General features: G+C 34.5%; 3 protein-coding genes across 3 annotated transcripts; 2 read left to right on the forward strand and 1 right to left on the reverse strand.

Annotated features, from left to right (window-relative positions):
• Positions 1 to 946: 946 nt before the first annotated feature.
• LOC120347903 (uncharacterized) lies at positions 947 to 6,155 on the forward strand. The gene is made up of 6 exons (XM_039418018.2): positions 947 to 1,148; positions 2,642 to 2,755; positions 3,156 to 3,268; positions 3,755 to 3,919; positions 4,591 to 4,758; positions 5,487 to 6,155. Exons 1-6 carry the CDS (start codon positions 1,078 to 1,080, stop codon positions 5,501 to 5,503), a joined length of 648 nt encoding a protein of 215 aa, XP_039273952.2. The 5' UTR covers positions 947 to 1,077; the 3' UTR covers positions 5,504 to 6,155.
• Positions 6,156 to 7,025: 870 nt separating this feature from the next.
• LOC120348261 (sperm axonemal maintenance protein CFAP97D1-like) lies at positions 7,026 to 7,741 on the forward strand. The gene has a single exon (XM_039418372.2). The coding sequence runs from the start codon at positions 7,094 to 7,096 to the stop codon at positions 7,676 to 7,678; it is 585 nt and encodes a 194-aa protein (XP_039274306.1). The 5' UTR covers positions 7,026 to 7,093; the 3' UTR covers positions 7,679 to 7,741.
• A 1,433-nt stretch (positions 7,742 to 9,174) lies between these two features.
• Positions 9,175 to 18,315, reverse strand: LOC120348397 (cytochrome P450 26B1-like). Its single transcript, XM_039418507.2, has 8 exons — positions 17,887 to 18,315; positions 17,345 to 17,452; positions 17,067 to 17,258; positions 16,356 to 16,559; positions 15,804 to 15,976; positions 14,218 to 14,806; positions 13,586 to 13,725; positions 9,175 to 10,157 (listed from the first exon to the last, which is right to left on the reverse strand). Exons 1-8 carry the CDS (start codon positions 18,070 to 18,072, stop codon positions 9,908 to 9,910), a joined length of 1,842 nt encoding a protein of 613 aa, XP_039274441.2. The 5' UTR covers positions 18,073 to 18,315; the 3' UTR covers positions 9,175 to 9,907.
• Positions 18,316 to 20,949: the final 2,634 nt, after the last annotated feature.

The raw sequence follows: 20,949 nt of genomic DNA on the forward strand, positions 1-20,949 counted from the left end.
TGTCCTTGTTGATAAAAGATTTGGTTATATGAAGATTTCTTTGTTCGATTTCATTCGCCATCAAGCGCAGTTACCATGACAATCTACGAAACGCTCAAGAAAGCCCGAAACTTTATAAAGACCTAAAATTTGCAATAATCTTGTACCCGAATATTGTTGCAACTACTTTGGTATTTATATTCGAGCTACGTGAGAGAGTGACTAATAATAAAAATTAGTTTAGAAAATGTGACTACTCACGGACTGAGTACCTAAAACAAGAAATCATGTCTCGACTTAAAGCCGTATTATGATAATACCTCTTGAATTGGCTTGTGGTTTTTAAAATATGAAAAGGCGTGAACGAAAAAATATCTTTATGCCTTCAAAACAAAATCGTAAGTCCTTAACTCATTGTTTTGACAAGGTAAATTTCCGATCATCGACTCAGATATTGCGCTAAGGCAGGAATGATTTACCAAAAGGCAAAGCACTTTTTTCAATCATGACTCTATTTGGAAATTTGCTACTGTTTGGTGCTTCACATAAACGGGTGAAATTGTGTATTGTATGAAAGTTTCTTAAAAGTATTGGTCAGTTGTTCACAGAGAAACAATATCATGTGAATTTTATAAACTATATTTTAGTTTAGCATGAACTACTGACCCTGACAATAGACAACATTTTTGTTGGTGCTAGAAGATTGCTACACACATGAAACGTAAATATTGTACTCCCGGATACAGATTAGGACCAGAGAATTACAGGCGACGCCTAAGATATCACGTAAGAAAAGAATTGTTTGAAAAAACATTCTTAAAACTCTCATCATGATCGATAGCGACCACATGAGAGTGCGCAGCGTCCGTGTTAGGGTCAGTTCTCATAGAACCTGATGACTGTTTACATCAGATAACTACCGGTATATTTTGTCTCTATCGAAACTAGTGTTAAACTCTTTGTTGTTTCTGATTTTATCTATATTGTTATTAGTGATTTAAGTTTTACTTCAGCTGTCATACTAACCTGTCGCAGTCAGAACAAGTCGGGTTAGCGTCAGCATAGATTTTACACTGAAAAACTAAACGGACGGACATTATGAATATTTGTGTTGGAGTGCTCCTCTTGGCATTTATTCTCGTGTCTGAAGCGCAACTCCAAAGCAGTGGGTAAGTTTAGAGTTTATATTACCATTATTTAATTAATTTTCCCTAATAATAAGTGATATTTGGTTTGTATTTAATTGCAATTGTTTTAAGTTTCTTGCCGAATTGCTTTCAATCATATAATTTTCCCAAAAACGAATCTATACTTCTTAGCTTGTAAAGGCCGCTGGTAATTGGCTCTAGATTCTGCTTGTATAAAGTTTGCTGCTTCTAAGTTAAGAAGCATGGTTCATAACGTTTATCGGAAGGTGACCACAATTCAAGTTTTCAAATCCAAAGCATTTTGATTATCATGCATAAAAAGGTTTTGATATTGGGTATCTGGACACAAACTGGAATTCGTTTTTGGACTCATTGATACGTTTGAGCAATCGAAGGTATATATATGTGTGTATATAAAAACATACATAAACATAAACGACATAAACGTGTTCACATTTTTTTTTATCTTTTCCTAAAATGATTTACTTTGAAGATATATGTCATGAATGAGAATTCTTATAGTTGAGATTCTTATGGATAAAATATAAAATATTTCCAAGAACTGAAAACTTGATAATGGGGGACCCACATAAACAGATTATTCTATATTGAAAATTCCAAGGTCGTAAATGAATATGCATATCTCTCATTGGACTAGAAAGGTCAAAGTTAAAATATTACGCATAGAAAATGAAAGTAAATTTTTAATTCAAAATGAATTTACAGAACTATTTCCATTGATATTCTTTTTTGTGGTTTAAAAACATATTGACTTCGCAAGCGAATTTATCACAGAAATCAAGAATAAATATTTGTGTGTTACCGCGTTGAGTTTTCAAGGAGGAGGCACAAGCTTCATTTAAAGACCAGGATGTGTACTTAAGACACGTATTACTCTTTTGTCCATTGTACTTTGTTGTGACTTAAATACACAATCATTTTTGACGCAATAGTAGGTAAAACCAAGCAAGGGGTTCAGATTCTTTGATATTTTACCCGAGCTCCACGTGTGGCCGAGAATGTGGGTTATTTTAATCAAATAGAAATTCTATTGCGTATCAGAATATTTTCATCTATAATTTCTCCCATCATGTCATACAAATTTTTTTTAAATAACTTCATCTCTCAATATTTCACGCTAATTTTCGATTTATTAGTTTATTATGATGAAATGTCATAATGCACTCGTAGTCGGATGTTTACAATAAAAACTAACCCATAAGCTGCCGCAAGTCGCCAGCTTTTTAGTACTGGACTGATCTTTGATTAATTAGCCATTTCCATTTAATGCATAGCGGTTGTCGAGGAACCGTAACCACTTTGCTACGTGAACTTTACTGGGATAATGAGGAGTATTTTTTGCTTATTTTTATCCCCACGGAATTAGAAACTGTGTTTCACGCTTGGAGCGTCGAACCAGTTCGTCAAGTGTCAATAGTTTGGGTCATTCAATTCATTACAATGAAACCTGGCCAAATACGTATTTATATGACTATTGCTTCTATTTTTTTCAGGGAAAATGTCTGCCATCGGGTTGACCAGCGATCTCACACCTACTTATTTAAAACAAAGAAGATGATTGTGAAAGAAAAGAGAGTCGACTGTTGGGACATTTCCCAAAATTTCAGGTTGTTTTGTTCAGCATATATTGGCAAAATTTCCTAAAAATCATTTTGATTCTCTGATTTTTAAATATCGCGAACGGTTCCATTACATTTGAACCCACTTACATTTGAACCCATGACAATTTCACCTGTATGCTATTGCACCTATGGAATTTTTTTTGTTTCACGGATAGTTAAACCCATACTAACCCTAACCCATGGGTTTTAGCACCCGCATATAGATTGAACCCGTGGATATACGCATGGGTTCAAATGTACATGGGTTCAAATGTACGGTCACCATCGCGAACGAATCATCGTAGAAAAATATATAATGTAATAATATTCCGAGCTTGAATTTCTACATGCACAATTTTGAATTTGGATGTAGTCCATGATAATATAACAGACGAATCTTGTTCAGATGTCTTCGTAAGCTTTATGAACCCGTGTATGAACCGCGAACACGAGTCGTTCATGTACCTGTTTTCTACTGTTGTGCGGGAACCAGATTGGAAGGGAGCAGATGTGTGAGAGGTATAAATATATTTTTCGGACCCCTGTTTATGCGCACCAGGATGTCGCACAACCTGAACTTAGGTTGTGTACCAGGTTAGGGTTCAGGTTATGCGACATCTTGGTGTGCATACTTTAGGAGCACCTATTTTTCAATACGCAAGCCATATATATTCGTATTTGGTATGTCTACTTTATTTTATATATACAATTACTAAAGGCTGTATATTTTTTTTATATATTAACCAATCTCTGGAACAGAGAAACATCTAAACCGAGAAACATGCGGATTACGTGAACTAAACATTTTACCAAATGCATGAATTATTATTAAACTTTAATCACCCCAAAAAGTCCCTATTTAATATCTGAATTCAGGCAAAGTGTTCTTTTCGTTGTAATCATTGTTATTTTCGCAATTTGGTTCAATGGCGAGACCCAGGAATCTCGCGCCGGTAGGCAAGCAAGAAAATTGTGATTTCAAAATGGTTTAATTTTACATCACAGAAATCCCAACCAATATTTGGACTCGTTCTCCGTCTGGATGTGATTGTTACTTCAACGGCGCCCAAGATTGTGCTTGCTGTGAATTCGGTGGATGTCAGTGTGATCGTTCTCATCCAGATAAATGTGTACAATGCGGATATGGACATACTTGCTCAGCTGAATACGGTATTTTTTATTTTGCCTCCCATTCCCTACTGGTATTGAAGTGGCGACCGTACTTTGTGACACAAATTCGTGTGTATCTCACTTTTGTTAGAGATTGCTTTGTTGCAAAGAGACGGCCAACCTTAGGCCACTGCAATCTATGCGACAGAAGTTGGACCCGCACTGATTTTACGGGTAGAATATTGAATTTATCAAATATCAACCATAATATTGCATAATTTTAATGATATATATTTATAGTGAATGACTTCGCAGTGCCTCCGGTTCGCAAAGTACGTTACCGTAAAAGTGATTTTCTGCTTGAGTAAAGATAAATGTATTTTTTATTACAAAATCTTAATTCTCAGTTCATCTCGTACAATTCAATTTGTATAGAGTCCCACAGTAGTTAAGACTGATCCACTGTATTAGCGAGCACTTTTCTCTGTATGCATATCATATCCATCACACTTGTACATATGAGTCAAGCTACCGTAAACAACATAGTAGGCCTATATCCGACCTAATTAACAAGTATATAATAACTCGAGACCGTACAAAAAAACTACTCAGACTTACGACTGACATGTATTACAGTTTGTATGATCAGGTTTCAAAGTAAAAAAAATATTTATCAATTCGTAGCCTGATAAAACATCGTAAATAAGCATGTTGTTGTTAATTAAATATAGATGACCTGAACAGCATGGGATTGGATGGATGGACACTCACGGAAACAGGATGTAAATGTGATGGAAGTCCAGGTGCCGGACCTTGTCCATGTTGTCAGAATCGCGGGTGTCCATGCAAAAAAGGAAGAACAACTCGATGCAGCCAGTGTGGATTACCCGAAATGTGCTGTGAGTTATAGTAGAGGCAGTGGCGTATCTACGTAAAATGGCGCCCATGGCAAAGTCTAAAAATGCGCCCCTTTGATAGTTTGAACATTTTTAAAGACTATTATTGAATTGAGATATTTGTACGTTATAATTTGAGTAAAAATACGAGTTTCAGTTACTCCCAATTTGAAACTTTTTATGATTAATACTTTTCGCCGTTTTTGCGCTCCTGTTCAAGCGGTGCCCATGGCATGAGTCATGGCTGCCACACCTTAGATACGCCACTGAGTAGAGGAACCTGTTAAATATATCAACTTATATAAATATATCAAGCCTAGTTTCGAAATGCAAAAAGAAGCTTCATGATCAACGTTGCAAAGACCTGCCAAAAACTTCAAGTAAGTTTTTTTGGAGGCATTCTAAGTATGATATGTTTTGTTACGTCATAATAGTATCTACCGAAGTAAGCTAGCTAATTTGGTGGTCCTTTGCTCTGAATTAAGTTGACCGACAAAAGTTAAAAAACTCGAGTATAGTTTGGGATGAGTCTTTGTGCCAGTGAGAGAAAAACAGTAAGAAATATCTACACCGTAGTTCACATAGTCCTCAGGAGTAATTGGTTGAATTCTCGGGCAATTTAATATAAAATCGTAGTAGCCTGATGTCGCTTTCGTGTATGCATTCACTATATAAGACTTGTCTATTCAAGCCTCTAAGTACTCAAACGGAACTGTGTTCTCTTTTTACAGTTTCAGTTCTGGAATAAACAAAGAAGGCGAAGAACAATAGAGGATTCCAAGAACCGTAGTAGTCATGTTGAGTTAGATTAGATTAGAATAATTTGATTGTTAGATAATTCATTCTCTGAACCAAAATACATTTCTTTTAGGTCTTTCATTTAAAAACTCTGTCAAACGCGAATTGTGGTGCTAAATATCTTTTGATTTCATTCAGCGATTGTGAATGCAAATGCTCAATTTTAGATGTGAAATAAGATAACGTAACAATTAATATTTTATGAAAAATACAATTAATTCCCCAAAAATCAATGTATGACAATGCAATGTTAATAATGAAGCATATCTTTCATTTCCAACGCTTGGCTTCAATTTCAATTACCTTGAATAATTATTTTATCTTTCAGGCTTGTATAACACTGTCTTTTCAAGTTAAGAATCCTGTAAGCCCAACTAGAGTGCTGGCTCATAAGCGACCTGTAACTCGTAAAAGCTAGGCTTTTGGTTGTGTCTTGGTTTTGAAGCGACACCTAGCGATCACGCTCATATTCGCAGGATTTGTTGTATGGCATGCTATACAATTTAAATAACTGTTTAACGAACTTCATAGTAACAACACGCGGACTAATCAAAAAACAAAACGCTTTAAAGCACTTTATACCTACGATCACCTTGTCAAGGCGTGAAACAGAAGAGCTTTTCAACAGCAATTTCCTGTATTTTTAGCTAACGTTAGATTTAGTTTATGCGTTATTTTTCTGAAAATATCCATTACTGATCATGATTCTAACATGCCACACATTTAGTTTTCCCAGCTACTGTTATTTCAAATCTCGTTATTATTTAACAATGCTTTATTATTAAATTTTAGAGGTTAGAAAGAAAGATATCAAGATTTTGACAATTTCTCATATATATTAATCACTTTATCTCGTTTACTTAAAGAAATTTTATTACATATACTTGTAATTTAAATAATCTGGAATATTACCTCAATTGAAAACAAATTTTATTAAGAATAATTCCAATTGCTAATTTAAAACACTGCATTTATATTTTAAATACTATGCTATTCCGTGCCAACGTTCCACCCACTGCAGTCCCATAGTGCAATATAGATACTAGCTTAGTATTGGTTAATTCTTAACGTTTAGCAATACAATTAACTTAGTTGAATGTGTCTCTTTTTGTAAAACACGCGATTACTCTATCTAATGTAGACTATTATTTAGAAATTGGAGTTAAAACTCGGTTACTCAAAATTTTACTGCCAATGTTTAATCGGGACAAGGTCCCATCCAACCTCGTCTCTGATTCCCAGTCAGCACACGCAAAATGCCACCCAAACCGCGTAATTTCGACCCCATATGCTTTATTGTTTCGAAACAAGCCAGGCATAAAATTTATCTTAAAGATATTTAAACACAAAGGCTTTCAATTGCATTGTTTGCGAATCAAAAATATCTGCTTAATTGCTTGGCGAAGCTTCCCAAACGTTTCATAGTACATAATGACGTCACAAAGAAAATATTCAGTTTTAATTGCACGAAAAAGAAGTTATATTATAGCATTTCAATAAGAATTTAGAGTTGTCGGAAGTTATCAGGATTATTGAAAAGATGCATAGACATTATCAGCCGATAACGCCGGCCAACAATAAATTATTAAAGAAAAGATGGGACCAGAGCAGATTCGATATTCACCGAAAAAAGGTAATGCAAGCTAAACCTGTAATAGATAACCGAGCTCCAGAAACTTACATGCATTTGCATCTAAAACTGAAAAAGCTACAGATGGAGGAAGAAAGACTAGCTATGGTAGAAAGGGATAATCGTATTTTGATGGAGAAGATGAGTTACACTATGAGAACGAAAGGACGCGTTGATATGTGGAATTGCTATGAACAGAAAAGTTTGAATAAGACAAAAAGACAGAGAGAATTACTGAGAGTCACGCACGAAAATCAGGCAATTTTGAAACGAATATCTTCCAAAGAACCGCATTACAATCATTTAGTTTGGGAAGATGAGTGGCGAATGAATCAAGGTTACATGGCAAACATAGCTAAATATCCACAGGATTGGGGTTACACAAAAAATTCTCTCAGGTATTCGTCACAACCACAATCGTATCACCCCATAGGCACAGGCAGCCAACGTACAACAAGAAGCACGCAAGACAGCACCGATGCAAGAAACACTTGAAAAATAATTTGTTCGTTTCATTGTTTTTTTTATTCATTCACAATATACATAATATCATCCTGAGCTATGGTTGCATAATTAAAATTATGCTAAAGTCGATACTAAGTCGTCTTCTATTGATACATGAATACTATAATCAGAAGGCATATTCATGACTGATAGCATGAAAACTACGCGTAAATAAACGATTATATTTGAAGATGACAATTTGAAAGATCTTTACTAACTATACCAACTCGAATACCTTTTCAAATTATATTTGCCCGCCAACTTCCTCGTGCTATTTTAATATCCAACACTGCGCCAATTGTTTTTCAATTGTCAGACTAAGTGAGTCCTCTGTATATTGCACTGGAGGGAGACATTGAGAAGTGACATGTTGGAAAAATCTTGGGCCGAAGTGAGCGAGTGGGTGGCTCAGTGCTGTTGCGTATCGTTCTCTTTCTTTTCGGGTTAGGTCCGAAAATGCAGACTGCATTACGTAAAAGTAATGTCAGATAAAAAGTCATCTTAGTCACAGATACTGATTGGATATAGATAGACAGGCTTCCTAGACTACGATGTTGTTATTTTGATAAAAAGCAATTTCGTTTCCCAACGCTGAAAGAAGGACTGAAATTGGTGCCAGAATTGCAGTCAAATCCGGTTTCGGTCTTTTTAAAAATCAAATGGTTAAAATGTACCTATTATTTCACTTTGCAGTAATGTTCATATATATATATATTGTATTACGAAATTAATATTCCCATCCTAGGCTTGTGGAAACAACCATCAATTGCATCACCAAACCCTTAAACGAACCCCAATTTACTAGCACCTCACTGTAGCCACTCTCCCAAACCTCCCAATATTTGCAATAAACGAGAGTACGAATTTTGCTGTTGTTGAAATAATACACAAGTGAGTTAATAGAATGCAAGCCAAGGAAAATGTTCCGGTGTCTTTTAAACACTTTTTGTTAACTATTTTTAGCAAGTTCGAGATTCACTAAAATGTTGTACAATTATAACTACAACAATAATTGTTTAACTGATTCTTGGTTAATTGATGACCTCCAATCAGGTCCACGGGCGATTTCAGCCTAAACAATTTTCATGTTGGAGAAAGAGAAGCAATACAGAATGTAACGTTACCGGTTCAATTAAATTCCAAATCGCATCTTTTCGGACACTGCCACGTGAACTTACACTGATATTACTAATTGGTAAATCGCTATTAACACTAATAACATATACTTTTAGGATTACTGTCCATAACCATCCCATTGTAACTTTATTCAATACCTACTATGTGCGGTGACAAAAAAAACTGTGAATATACGGCCAGTCAAAGTTGTAACGATCCCAGGGATGTGGATGGCATTTCGCTCCTCAACCAAACGCGTTCGCGATTCCCCTCAGTTTAAGATTAGCTAAAGTGTAGTCTTTTATTTAAGTCTGTAACATGCATGTATAGATGGTTTACATCAGACTAGACGCAATCATCAACAGACTATATAAGTTCAACAAACATTTATTCAACAATATTATTTTATAATTGAAATATTACAAAGGTTGACACACAAAACATCTTCTTTTAAATAATAAAATTAATAAAAATATAGTTCTACGCGATAAACGAAATATTTCATTGTGAGGATTGTGCTTTGAAAATCAGAACAGTTGTTTAGAATAAAAAAAATTCATCATGTTCGCCTATTTATAAATTATTTTTAAATATTAATTTGAGGTACGTACATTGTTAGCGTTTTTATAATACTTTGCCGTTTTTTTATACACATTTGGGCGGGCCGCGAATGGACACGTTTAGTTTTTCTGTAAATAGTAATTACCATACCACCCCTAACCTTCAATGAAAGAAAAATGTATAAAAATATTGGGTTCTATCAATTGTATATTGTATTCTGGACTATTATAATTACGTCACAATTACGGCAGCTACATTATGAGATCATAGCGAAATCATAATCGGTCAGTTTTAGCCGTTGTTGGCACTGGCGCTAATCTCCAATTTTCGTAAAAATACATAACAGTTGTACTTCAAAAATGTGATATGAATATGTCAAGTCGATATGAATTTATATATTTTAGACTTGGTCTATACCTCAGTCCCAACTCTGGTATCGACGAAGCGTTATCGACCAGAATAATATGAATGGTATAATACCAGTGCTGTCATTTTGCTAAAGTAGACCATAATCTTTTCGTTGACTTATATTTATATGAAACATTATTTCAGTTTTTTGCTTTCTGCGTCGCAGTTAATATCATTTGTAGTTGAAGATTTTCTTCTTGTTAGTTTCACTGGAAGTCCGTCAGTCGGATGCAAAAACGGAATCGCAAACATAGGAGGAGGTTTTCCTTTAGCAAACTCAAGTTTTCGAAAAGTTCGAACGAGTTCGATTACAAATATTTTGAACTGAAGACGCGCAAACTCTTTTCCGACACAGATTCGAGATCCTCCACCAAACGGTATCCACCTTTGAAAAAAGAAGAATAAATTTGTTTTTTTATTCAATAAATTAGGGTTTTGGCTGACATGATTCATTGTATGTCATGATTGGAAGAAACTTCGAAATTATGACAATTTATTAGAAATACCATGTCTTAATTATCCGTTTTTTTCTTTGAGCCTCATCTCTGAACCTTTGGCAAACAGCCACATGTGCTCTGTTAGAAACGACGTTGATTTTTCAAGTTTAAAATAGGCTATATCCTAGCAACTTTGATATATAGATTACATATAGATTGAAATGTCTTAATAGGTTTATCTCCCCGCTACATGTCATTTGAAACCAAAACATTCTGATCTATGGCACCGACGTGATTACACCGATAAATGAAGAGATATTAAAATAATTTTTTTCGATAATGCATGCAAATTGACAGACAAATAACAATGCGTTTTCAACAAACAAATTAATCATTTATACTTTTGACCTCAAAGTTCATCTGGAGGTGACGGACGATTACGTACATTAACGTGACATTATAATATTCAACGGATTCGTTGGAATTGTTATCCATCAAAACTTTCGAAAAAGGCCATTTTTTGAAACCATTTCAACAAAAGAAAACAACATCTGATCGCTTAAAATGGATGATTCTAGGCATGGAAAGGCTACTTTCATTAAGTTTCAGATTATGACGAATTTGTCATAAAATATCAAATTTCTAGTGGGTGAGAGTAAAAAGATTTATAAATTAATATTTTCTAGCTTGTGATGCTACAGCAGTAATTGCTAGACTAATTTATATTATGGTGGTCGCAATCACTGGCGAGGTATAATGATTTAAATAGGAATTTAAAGAAAAAAGGTATCGTATCTTCATTATATAAAAGGAAAGCGTTACTCAGAATAAACCTATTTCATAGTATCAAAATTGTTTTTACACAAAAATAAAAACGTATTTATATTGTTGGTTTGTGGATATGTATTTAGGAAATCGAGAAAAAATTGGCCCGTTCATATTTCCTATCATATTTGAAAAGTTCGTAGGTAGAAATATACAGTAAATCAATCATATATGATATCACAAAATCATAATAATGTATGGTATTTATATTTATCTTTTGAACTTTCAACGCACTTTTACCGCATGACCGACTCAAAACAAGATAAATTTAATTCAGGTTAAAAGATAGAACCACAATTTATGGATGAGCGATCAAATTCTGGACATTACTCTTTTTAACGATTTATTTTTAGAATCAATTCAAAACGATTTTCATGTGCACCTTGACACACATTTGTCAAATTCTAAAAATTTGCTCTTCAACAAGTTTATGGAGTTTAAGCATAATGAAGACACCCGACGTAACAAACGGGTTAATGTTACTTTTGTTTGTGAATAAAATATTGTTTATGATAAACATTCAGATCACATCACGTCATTCAAAACTAAGGTCATTAGAAGGAAACGATGTTTCACCAATCAGTTTATATAAATGATATTTTAAACAAAACATAATCCTATTACGTACATTTTTGGTTTTGAAGTTTATGTTTCAAACTTTCGGCTATGATGTGCCAACAAGTAAAACTCTTTTTGACAATCGATGACAAAGATTTGTCATTTGCAAATATATACCATACTGATTTCTGTTTTAATCCTGTTTCACAATGCGTAGGATTCAATTTAGACATGATTTCAGTTGAAATTGGCTTTTGAAATATCGCCAGTTTTGGATTCAAGAATTTGGTCGTCTCGTGGTGTCATTTTACGAAACCTGCGTGATAATTGAACTGAAATTTAAAAAAACAATATGCATAGATTGTAAATTTACCATGTCGAATTTTAAATTGTAAATGATCATTTTAACCCAAATCCAATTAGATTAGTAGTGGTAGAATGAATAAAATGGAGTAAAAATAACGAAAGCTTCAGCGAGGGGCAGTTGATTCATTTTGAAGATCTTATTCGAAGTATGTTTTGATAATGTTTAATCAACTCACGCACACAAATGAAAACCTGCATATATTTTACAGTCGAAAAATGGATAAATATTCAAAAAAATTTCATTTGTTCTGATTATGTCAAATGTGAAGATATGTTGCAGAATGTTTCGATAAAACAGCCTATAGCTAGCTAGCCTGAACTGATGGGATTTGTCATTTTTCTCAGAAAAGGCATTGTCTAATGTTTACTAAATAATCTACTTATAAGTAAGCTAAATTTATGGGTGAATATTATAACTCGACAAAAATGATCTAATTAAATTTGCATAGACTTTGAGTAAAAAGCAGACCATCCTTTTTTGAATGTTGATGTCGTTGGATTTAAAATAAAGATGAATATTGGATTTTCGTCAATTAGTAAATTGGTTAAGCGTATTTTACATATTACATATGTGTACAAAATATCTATGGTGGTTGGAAGTTTTTTGTCAAAATCGATTTCTGAGTGCAGCTTATTTGGTTATGTATTTTCGATAAGCCACACGAAACATGTTATTAAAAGCCATTAACAAGTTTACCTTGCAAAAGGATTAACGAAAAACGTGACGGCATTTTCCAAATTTTTAATTATAATCGGAAAAGTCAAACTTTGAATGAACTTTTTGTTTTGCAAGATGATGATGGAGTGGAAAATTGATGAGAAACGATTTGAATATATCAGAAAGTCTGCGATAAGGTTTTGAAAAACAGAAGTCAAAAAGCGGAATTGCATTCATATATTATCGTATTTCCCCCAAAATAAGACCTACCCTGAAAATAAGACCTAGCCTGAATTTTAAAAATGATTGTATTATAAGCCCTCCCCTTATAATAAGACTTAGTCAATAGAACGATTTTATTTTTGATTCAGTCGATAGCAAGAAGTCTCTCATATCGGTTTTCATATTTTGTACATTTGAAAATCTCGTAATTTTCGTACTCGTACTCTGTAGTTTTGTATTTGATAAATGAAAATAAAAGACATTCCCCGAAAATAAGCCCTAGTGTTATTTTTCGAAAGGAAATTTAAATAAGACCCAGTATAATTTTCGGGGAAACAGGGTACGTCATCGTCTCTCACTTCAGGCGCGAAACCCAGCCCACCCAAGGCTGAAATTATTCACCAGACGTCCGAAAGTACGCTCACACAAAGTCTATCAAATTCTGATTTCTTATGCCATTCGATTCACGTAACCGAATATGGAATTATTCACGTTTCAAATAGATATTGTGACATTGTGTATGAACAAAATGTGTAACTCTACATTTTCCAAACACATTTTTTAACATTGAACGCCGTTTTAGATTATTAAAACGATCAATCGTGTGTGGCCAAAAAATACAATTTTTTTTAAAAATGAGTCCAGTTTATCTCGACCATAGAGATAAATCGTCATAGTCGAATCGATCAATTTAGTTAAAATATTGGTAACTTTCTATACTCAGTACAGAAACCTATGACTCAATACCTGAATCGTGATTCTCTGCTCTCTTTCCAATTTTCCGGTGAAAACCGATCTGGATTAAATTCCATATCTTCGCTCCATTCCGCTTCATGTGTATCTCTGATGTTATAAATTATTGTCCAACCTTTTGGAATTCGATATTTCTGTAAATTGTGGGAAGCGGTCACATTAGTACGCAACTCGCTGAATCAGTTGATTATAACGGAAACAATTTCATGCTATTTCAAGGCGACCATGATTTGGTTTTGGATGCTCTAGATCTAGAACAAAAATCTATCTTTTTCTTGACACGGCCTCTTCCGGATGCAGTGTAATCGGTCTTATTAAATGACACATTATTTGAAACTGGCAATACGGGAAGTATTTAATTCATTAGGATACGTAGCCTCGAGTAGAACATAATTTAACCCATATCATTTAGTATTCAATTAAAAATAAAAACATAAAACTCAATGGTGGATGTGAAAACGCAGTTGGAGTATCTTCCATTTCGCGAGCCAGCTGATTGTTACCTAGTATATATTGCGTAATATTCTACATCACATTGACTTCACAATTTTTAGCTCGTGATTCAACTCATTCTTATTTTTAAGCACCATTAAAAGTATTTCATGCTAATTTATATGCAAACTTACCCCAAGCTGAAATGTTTTCAAAGCCATCCTGTATCCTCCCAAAATCGGGGGCATTATTCTCAACGTCTCTTTCATAACTTGCTCTAAATAAGACATCTTGGAAAGAAGTTCCAACGTAAGTTCAGGACCGTTTCTGTCGTCGTCACCCTGACTACCGTCAAACTTAAGAGGATTATTATTTAACCCAGAGTTATTGTTCAAAGTATCTTCACTTGATCCAGAGTTACCTTCCAAATATTCAACACGAGGTACCGGTATAGTATTATCAATTATTACCGATATATTTTCTGTCGCCGGAGGTGCAGTTACAGGAGTTTCATTGTTTGTTGTACCAACTTGTCCAACCAAGTCGTCAACATTGTCGGACAAGAGACCAAATTCGCGTAATTCGTCTTCAATCTTATGGAATACGTGCGGGGATCTTATGAAATTTATGACTGCAGATGTCAATACGCTAGACGTTGTTTGGTAGCCTGCGAACAACATTTCGACTGTTGTTTCTTTCAGTTCGATGTCAGAAAGCATACGGTCTTCGTCTTCTTCCTCAATCACGTGCTCTACAATATCCTCATCTGCGCGCTTGAGTTTTCTGCAGAGAAATAGGAATGAATAATCGAATATGTGAAATAAATGAACAAATTCGATGACATTACGGCATCTACTCAACAAAAGTCGTGGAAATGCCTGTCAATTGAGCAGTGATAAAAAGTTACCCTACCCTATGATTCCGACATTCAAACTACAGCCCAGACAGCCTAGTTCAAATAGTTATCACTAGTGAGGTTAGTTAGAGATAGTTGGAAGAATTCAGGTTACAGTAAGATTCGAATTCGTAAGGTTTACACAGTAAGGTATTTTATTTATATATTCAAAATAAAACACGGTACAGTCGTGGGAACGCCTCACGGTTACGATTGCCAGTCAGTAACCCTACCGGCATTCTATGGTTTTAAAATGCACACGGCAGTCGCGATAGCCAGCCTTAGTTTAATGTGATTTCACGTGAGAGATAGTAGACAGAACCCCGGTTACAGTAATTACTCATCGATCTTTTGATCGGTAAGTATGTTGATAGGTATTTGTCTGTTTGTCTGTTACATGCACGCGATATCTGACGGATGGGTGGTTGAATCTGCTCCAAATTTTGCATGTGCATTCATTATATCTCGGACCAGAAGCCTATTGATTTTCGATGAATTATGTCGTATAATTAGCAAGTTATTAATTAATTAGTATGGGACACGCAGTGTCACTATAGTGTCATGAATCGAAACCGCAGTTTCGATCGATAAGTCTTCGGTCTCCAACCGATATTCTCGTTTTAGAATTCGGAAGGTTTACAGTAAGTTATTTGATCTTCAAAATTAAATATGCCTTTCCAGTGGACAGAACTCTCGGTACAATAATCTTTGAATCCAGAGGGATTGCGAAGGAAGTCATTCGATCTATTCAAAAACATGTTTTATTGAATCTGAATTATGTTAAATCAAACAGTCTGAAGTCGAGACGTATCCATCCACGACCTAAACAAAGTTCTGTTTGTCAGCGGCAAAGATGTGAAAATTTATCAACACATACAACGTTACCTCGAATGTTGGGTCATTTCGTATTCTAATATGAAATGCAATGCGTTCTTGACTGCATCATCGGAAGAATCAGCCGCCGCTCGACCTTCATCTATCATTTCTCGAACCTTCTTTCTTTTTTCCTTCAAGTGACTGTCGAGCAAACTGTGAATTACTTTCCTAGCTTCCAATGCCTTTGAAAAAAAATTACTGTTATTAGCATTTAAAATTATTTCCATTGGATGATACAATGTACTTTCAATGAATGATAGCAGAACGCAGAAAAGAATCCTTCGCCGGTACAATAATATTATCAAAACTGGAATTGCTTAGAATATCATATCGATATAAGGAGAAATGAAAGTAAAAGATGTCAGCATCTACTGAAAATTAAACAGTGATCCGGTTTTTTAACTCGGAGTTGCTAAAACAGACAAAATGTTTAATGGATAATAATATTACCTTTCTAAATCCTGAACCCGGAAAATCATAAGGAAGAGAAAATAAATTTGTAATCATCGTGTCAAAGGTTTTGAATGATAAGACAAAATGTTTAATAGATAATAATATTACCTTTCTAAATCCTGAACCCGGAAAATCATAAGGAAGAGAAAATAAATTTGTAATCATCGTGTCAAAGGTTTTGAATAATTTCAATCTTTCATCTTCGTTCTTGAAATTCATTCCAAGCAAGACTTGGAAAGCGATATCAAAGGTCATTTCTTTCGTCTCTGGATAAACAAGGGGCGTTGTTTGTGTTTCCGCCCACATTTTCATCTAAAAAAGAACATGGAAATAATACAGATTTCTGTCTATACTCTTAGCTTTCTTCTAACTCTAACACAAGCTGATGCCATGTATGAATAATATATCTAAAGAAATATTTATCCGCGGCCCAACCTCCAGTGCTTAAATTATTGAACATGCGTGGGCATTTTATTTTCGACACTCCTGGGAGTGGTGAGGCATATATACTGGGCAGTTATGGTAATTATCCTACACATCAATCATTGTAGCAACGAATATTTTGGAAATTATGATGATTTGCAATATTTTTATATATACTCGAGTAAAGCGGAGCATAAATTATGTCATTATATTATCCGAGATGTTCAATATATCTCATTTACGCCATTATAAAATATTTCTTGCTGAATGAGGGCAAAAACATTCACTTCTATTAGTATGCTGGCCCATAACTGGGTTTGCAAACTGAATATATTTCATACATATAATTTATTGCTAATTGAATGTAACACTAATTTCAGAGTATAAAATACTTACCCTTTTCTTTGCTAATTTGTGCATTTGTTGAATATAACTGTTGAGGGCAGCATGTGTGAAAGCTTTTAGAAACGTTTTTCGTCTTTGCTTGTGAATTATTCCCACGGAGTTCGCTATTGAGCTTTCGCCGAGTACGCGTTGTATAGTTGTCGGCCAAATTGTGGTAACTGTGTCGTAGTCGGCTGTCAATATCTGATCAGAAAAGTTTATAAAATGTGTGTATTAAAATGGCGGATTTGATTCGAATAAATCTGTCTGATTTTACCAATTTATCTTACCTGCTTCACATATTCGGGACCAGTTACTTTTACCATCGTTTTCCCAATAAAATTTGTTGAAAATGCTTTTCCATATTTCTCACGCCTAGTGGAATTGAAACGGCTACCCTAAAAGATATAACAATTTGGGTTGAGTCGTCTCATTTTCATTTTTGTACAATTAAAATTGTCTAGATACGAGATTAAAATTTATACCCTGGGTGCAATCCGAAAGAACAAATGCTATGAAATTCATTTTTGCGTTAAATTTTGGACTTATCTTAACTGCATTCTATAATATCGGATAAAATAAACAAAAATCTTGAAAACGTGGAACCTAGTTTTTGTGTCGGTTCAATTTTTTTAAATTTTGAGTTGGTTCAATGTTCTAGTCTCCAAAGTCTAAATCAAAGCTCCAATTACAATTTTTCGAAGACTGTGCAAAAACTTATAGTGCATTTCAACAAGCAGCCAGCTAGTAATTGCGTAAAAAAAATATATGAAATAAATTAACTAAAAACTAAATGATATAAGATGTATATATATATATATACATTATTTACCTGGACGGCCCAAAGCAGAGTTTCTCCAATAACTGGCAGACCAAAATCACCCGGAGGAATAGGCAATCTTGAATATTTTGAAATGGGATCTCTCGCTCGCCATAAGATCAATAATCTCCAAGCCAACTTTGATAAATAATACAAAAGAACGACTCCACATAACGTACTTGTGAGAATGGTTATCATCTCAAAGCTATCATGTACTTTGTAGTCTTTTGATTCGCATTTGGCGTTCAATGGCTCAATACATTTCGAAATGACAAAATACGGCTTCCTGTTTGTAAAGACTCAATTGTGTTACTCCGGAAACAGTTGGCATTCTATTTTGTCTGAGCATTTGTTTGCTAAATCTGTTTAACAAGATCGTGAGATGTCGACTACTTTAATACAAATCATTCTGCTGTAATTCAATACTGAAAAATAATAATAAATCATCATTTGCTTTGAATGTGATATTTGTCACTTTGTCTATGTTTTTCAAAATAACACATATTTGACTCTATACATTATCAGCATTTAGAATCATAATTTTGTTATAAAATAGGAACCTAAAAATATTATAATTTAATGTGGTGTTAATCCACGTATACAATCAAAAATTGTATCTTCGCACAAAGTTATGCGATCATATTAGAAGTAATATTTACAAGAATTTCACTGTTTTCAACTGATTCAAACTCAAAATATGAACACGAGCGCAAGTTCATATGACACCATATCAAAAAATAGTGCCGGTTTCTTACAATAAATGTTGTTATTTGTAGTATTGGTTGGTTATAGTATTGGTAGCTTGGCATTTATTTTCTATTTTAGAAATGAGTCAGGTGAAACATTATTTTTTGAACTATGCAAGCGTAAATTTTCTGGCGTCGTGGGTCAACGCCCGTTTCGTATTCTGTGGATATTTCAACTTGACAAATTACAGCGTTACTGAATTACACAGGGGACTATAAATACCTGGTGCGTATGATTATCTAACCATTGGCGTTTAGTATTTCGAGATTTTTTCCTCCAGTAAAAAAGCACGCCGAGCACAAGAAAGTGTGGGGTATGGATTTCAGCCCTGCTGTATTTGCTACCTTATGGAATATATAATTTTCGCTTACAAATACAAAAGAAAGATTTGTGAACTATAATATATAGCCAGTTACACTAGCTAGATTAAGCTTTTTTATTTTCTAGTTGGAAAGTATGACAAGTCGATTTTATATCACCTTTGTACAGAAATTTAAGTGCAAGCAACGTTTTCTCAACCAGACGACTATAAAAACATATTAACTAGAGTTGTCAGCTTGTTGGCATAATGAAGTTGATTCTAACGTGGACTATGAAAATTTAGTTTACATTTGTACTATACCTGACAAAACAGCTTGTCAGTTGAGGAATACCCACGACCTAACGACGAGGTCATTTATTCTGTGCGTGCGAAACCGGAACACTACCAACTATATTTTACGCTTGTCTGGTGACGTCATGAATATAGGACAAATGTGAATACATGTTTGAACGCAAATTAAACGCGGATAACATTGTTGCAACAAAGCGATTTACTATTAAAGTACCGCGTCGGTTGCCAAGAATGTCAATCACATACTTTTGCCACAAATGATGAAATACATTGCGAAAAATATTTTAGAAAATTTTTCAAATGTTACAGTACATTTAGAAGAATTTGAAATTAATGTAGTGCGGTAGTGAACGGTTCTTTACGGTAAAATCTGCGTGATAAAATAACATTGCGTCTAACGGTCTGGCAACATTCACAAACTTGATTATTTTACGAATACTCACGCCATGAAACAGATTTTACCTTCATATACATCAACGAAATTCACAAGATTCACTGGTCCCATGACATTCCTATAATTCACAATTAAAGCTCTATTTATTGTCGGCAATTTTCTGTCTTTGAATAATAGCTTATTTCAAAAAGGTTCCATTCAAACAATCACAACTGTACTAAATTATACAGAAAAATGCACTGCAAATATGTTATCAATTAGTGTCAGCCAATGTATTTATTTTTTGGCACAATCTGCATGAGCTTTCTCAAGCTTGGATCGCAAATGAATCTTATCTGATCTGCACACTCATACTCTGCCCCACACTTGTCTGGTAACGGATCAGCACAAATATGTTCAACTGGCTACTTAAAACGAAGCGGACTCAATTCCGAGAATGAAACTACCACTCTAATGATATAATCCGCTCATGCGCTCCAATTTTATACAATCGCTTTAGTACGAGCTTTTATATATACACGAAGAAAAATATTTGCGGCTTAAAAGAGATTGGCGTTTTTCACAAACATCTGACTTATAGGTTCACTCGGCGGTCAGGTTAGTGTCACGTGACCCGTGCCGGTTCCGCGTGGCCTAACTTATCTCCGTGCTCTACTGCACAAGCCAGAACAAAAAGTATGCAAGTGATTGAACACATCCAAAACACAAATAATTTATTTATTGCAGACAAATTGTATTGATTATTGGCTTATATTGTCTGAATTGAACAGTACCTATTTACGAATGTGGCATTTGGCAGATTATGTGGCAATTTCTTTATTATTTTCGCATATAAAAAATAACGCTTCGATTATTAAAATTCCCTTATCAACAAAGCGTAATAAAACAAAGTAACGCGCATTCAGTTGGCACGTTAGGTTACAGTGAAAGTTGAGACTTTACCCGGGCTTCATAGATGAATGACTCGACCGGGTATGCCTATGATCAATCTCTTTGAAAAAGCCATGTTGTCACGCGAGACTCCATCGGTATTTCTTAAAATTTGCTCAAAGCGAGGTCACATGCATTCACCCTTGAAGTGAAATTGCAAAAAGGCCATCGAGGTGAAAGAACTTAATAGATATACATTATGATGTCATAATGTTGTATGATTTTAGCAAATTTCAATTGTGATAAGTTCTACAACAGCAACCTAAAAACGCTTATCTAACGCTTTCTATCTTACCGCAGTAATTTATCATTCTAACTCGACATGAACCCAAACATACAGTCACGTATTCGGCATGAACAAGCATATGTGCTTTACGTCGGAAACATATTA

Source organism: Styela clava, chromosome 1 (genome assembly GCF_964204865.1).
Source record: "Styela clava chromosome 1, kaStyClav1.hap1.2, whole genome shotgun sequence".
NCBI classification, from domain to species: domain Eukaryota; kingdom Metazoa; phylum Chordata; class Ascidiacea; order Stolidobranchia; family Styelidae; genus Styela; species Styela clava.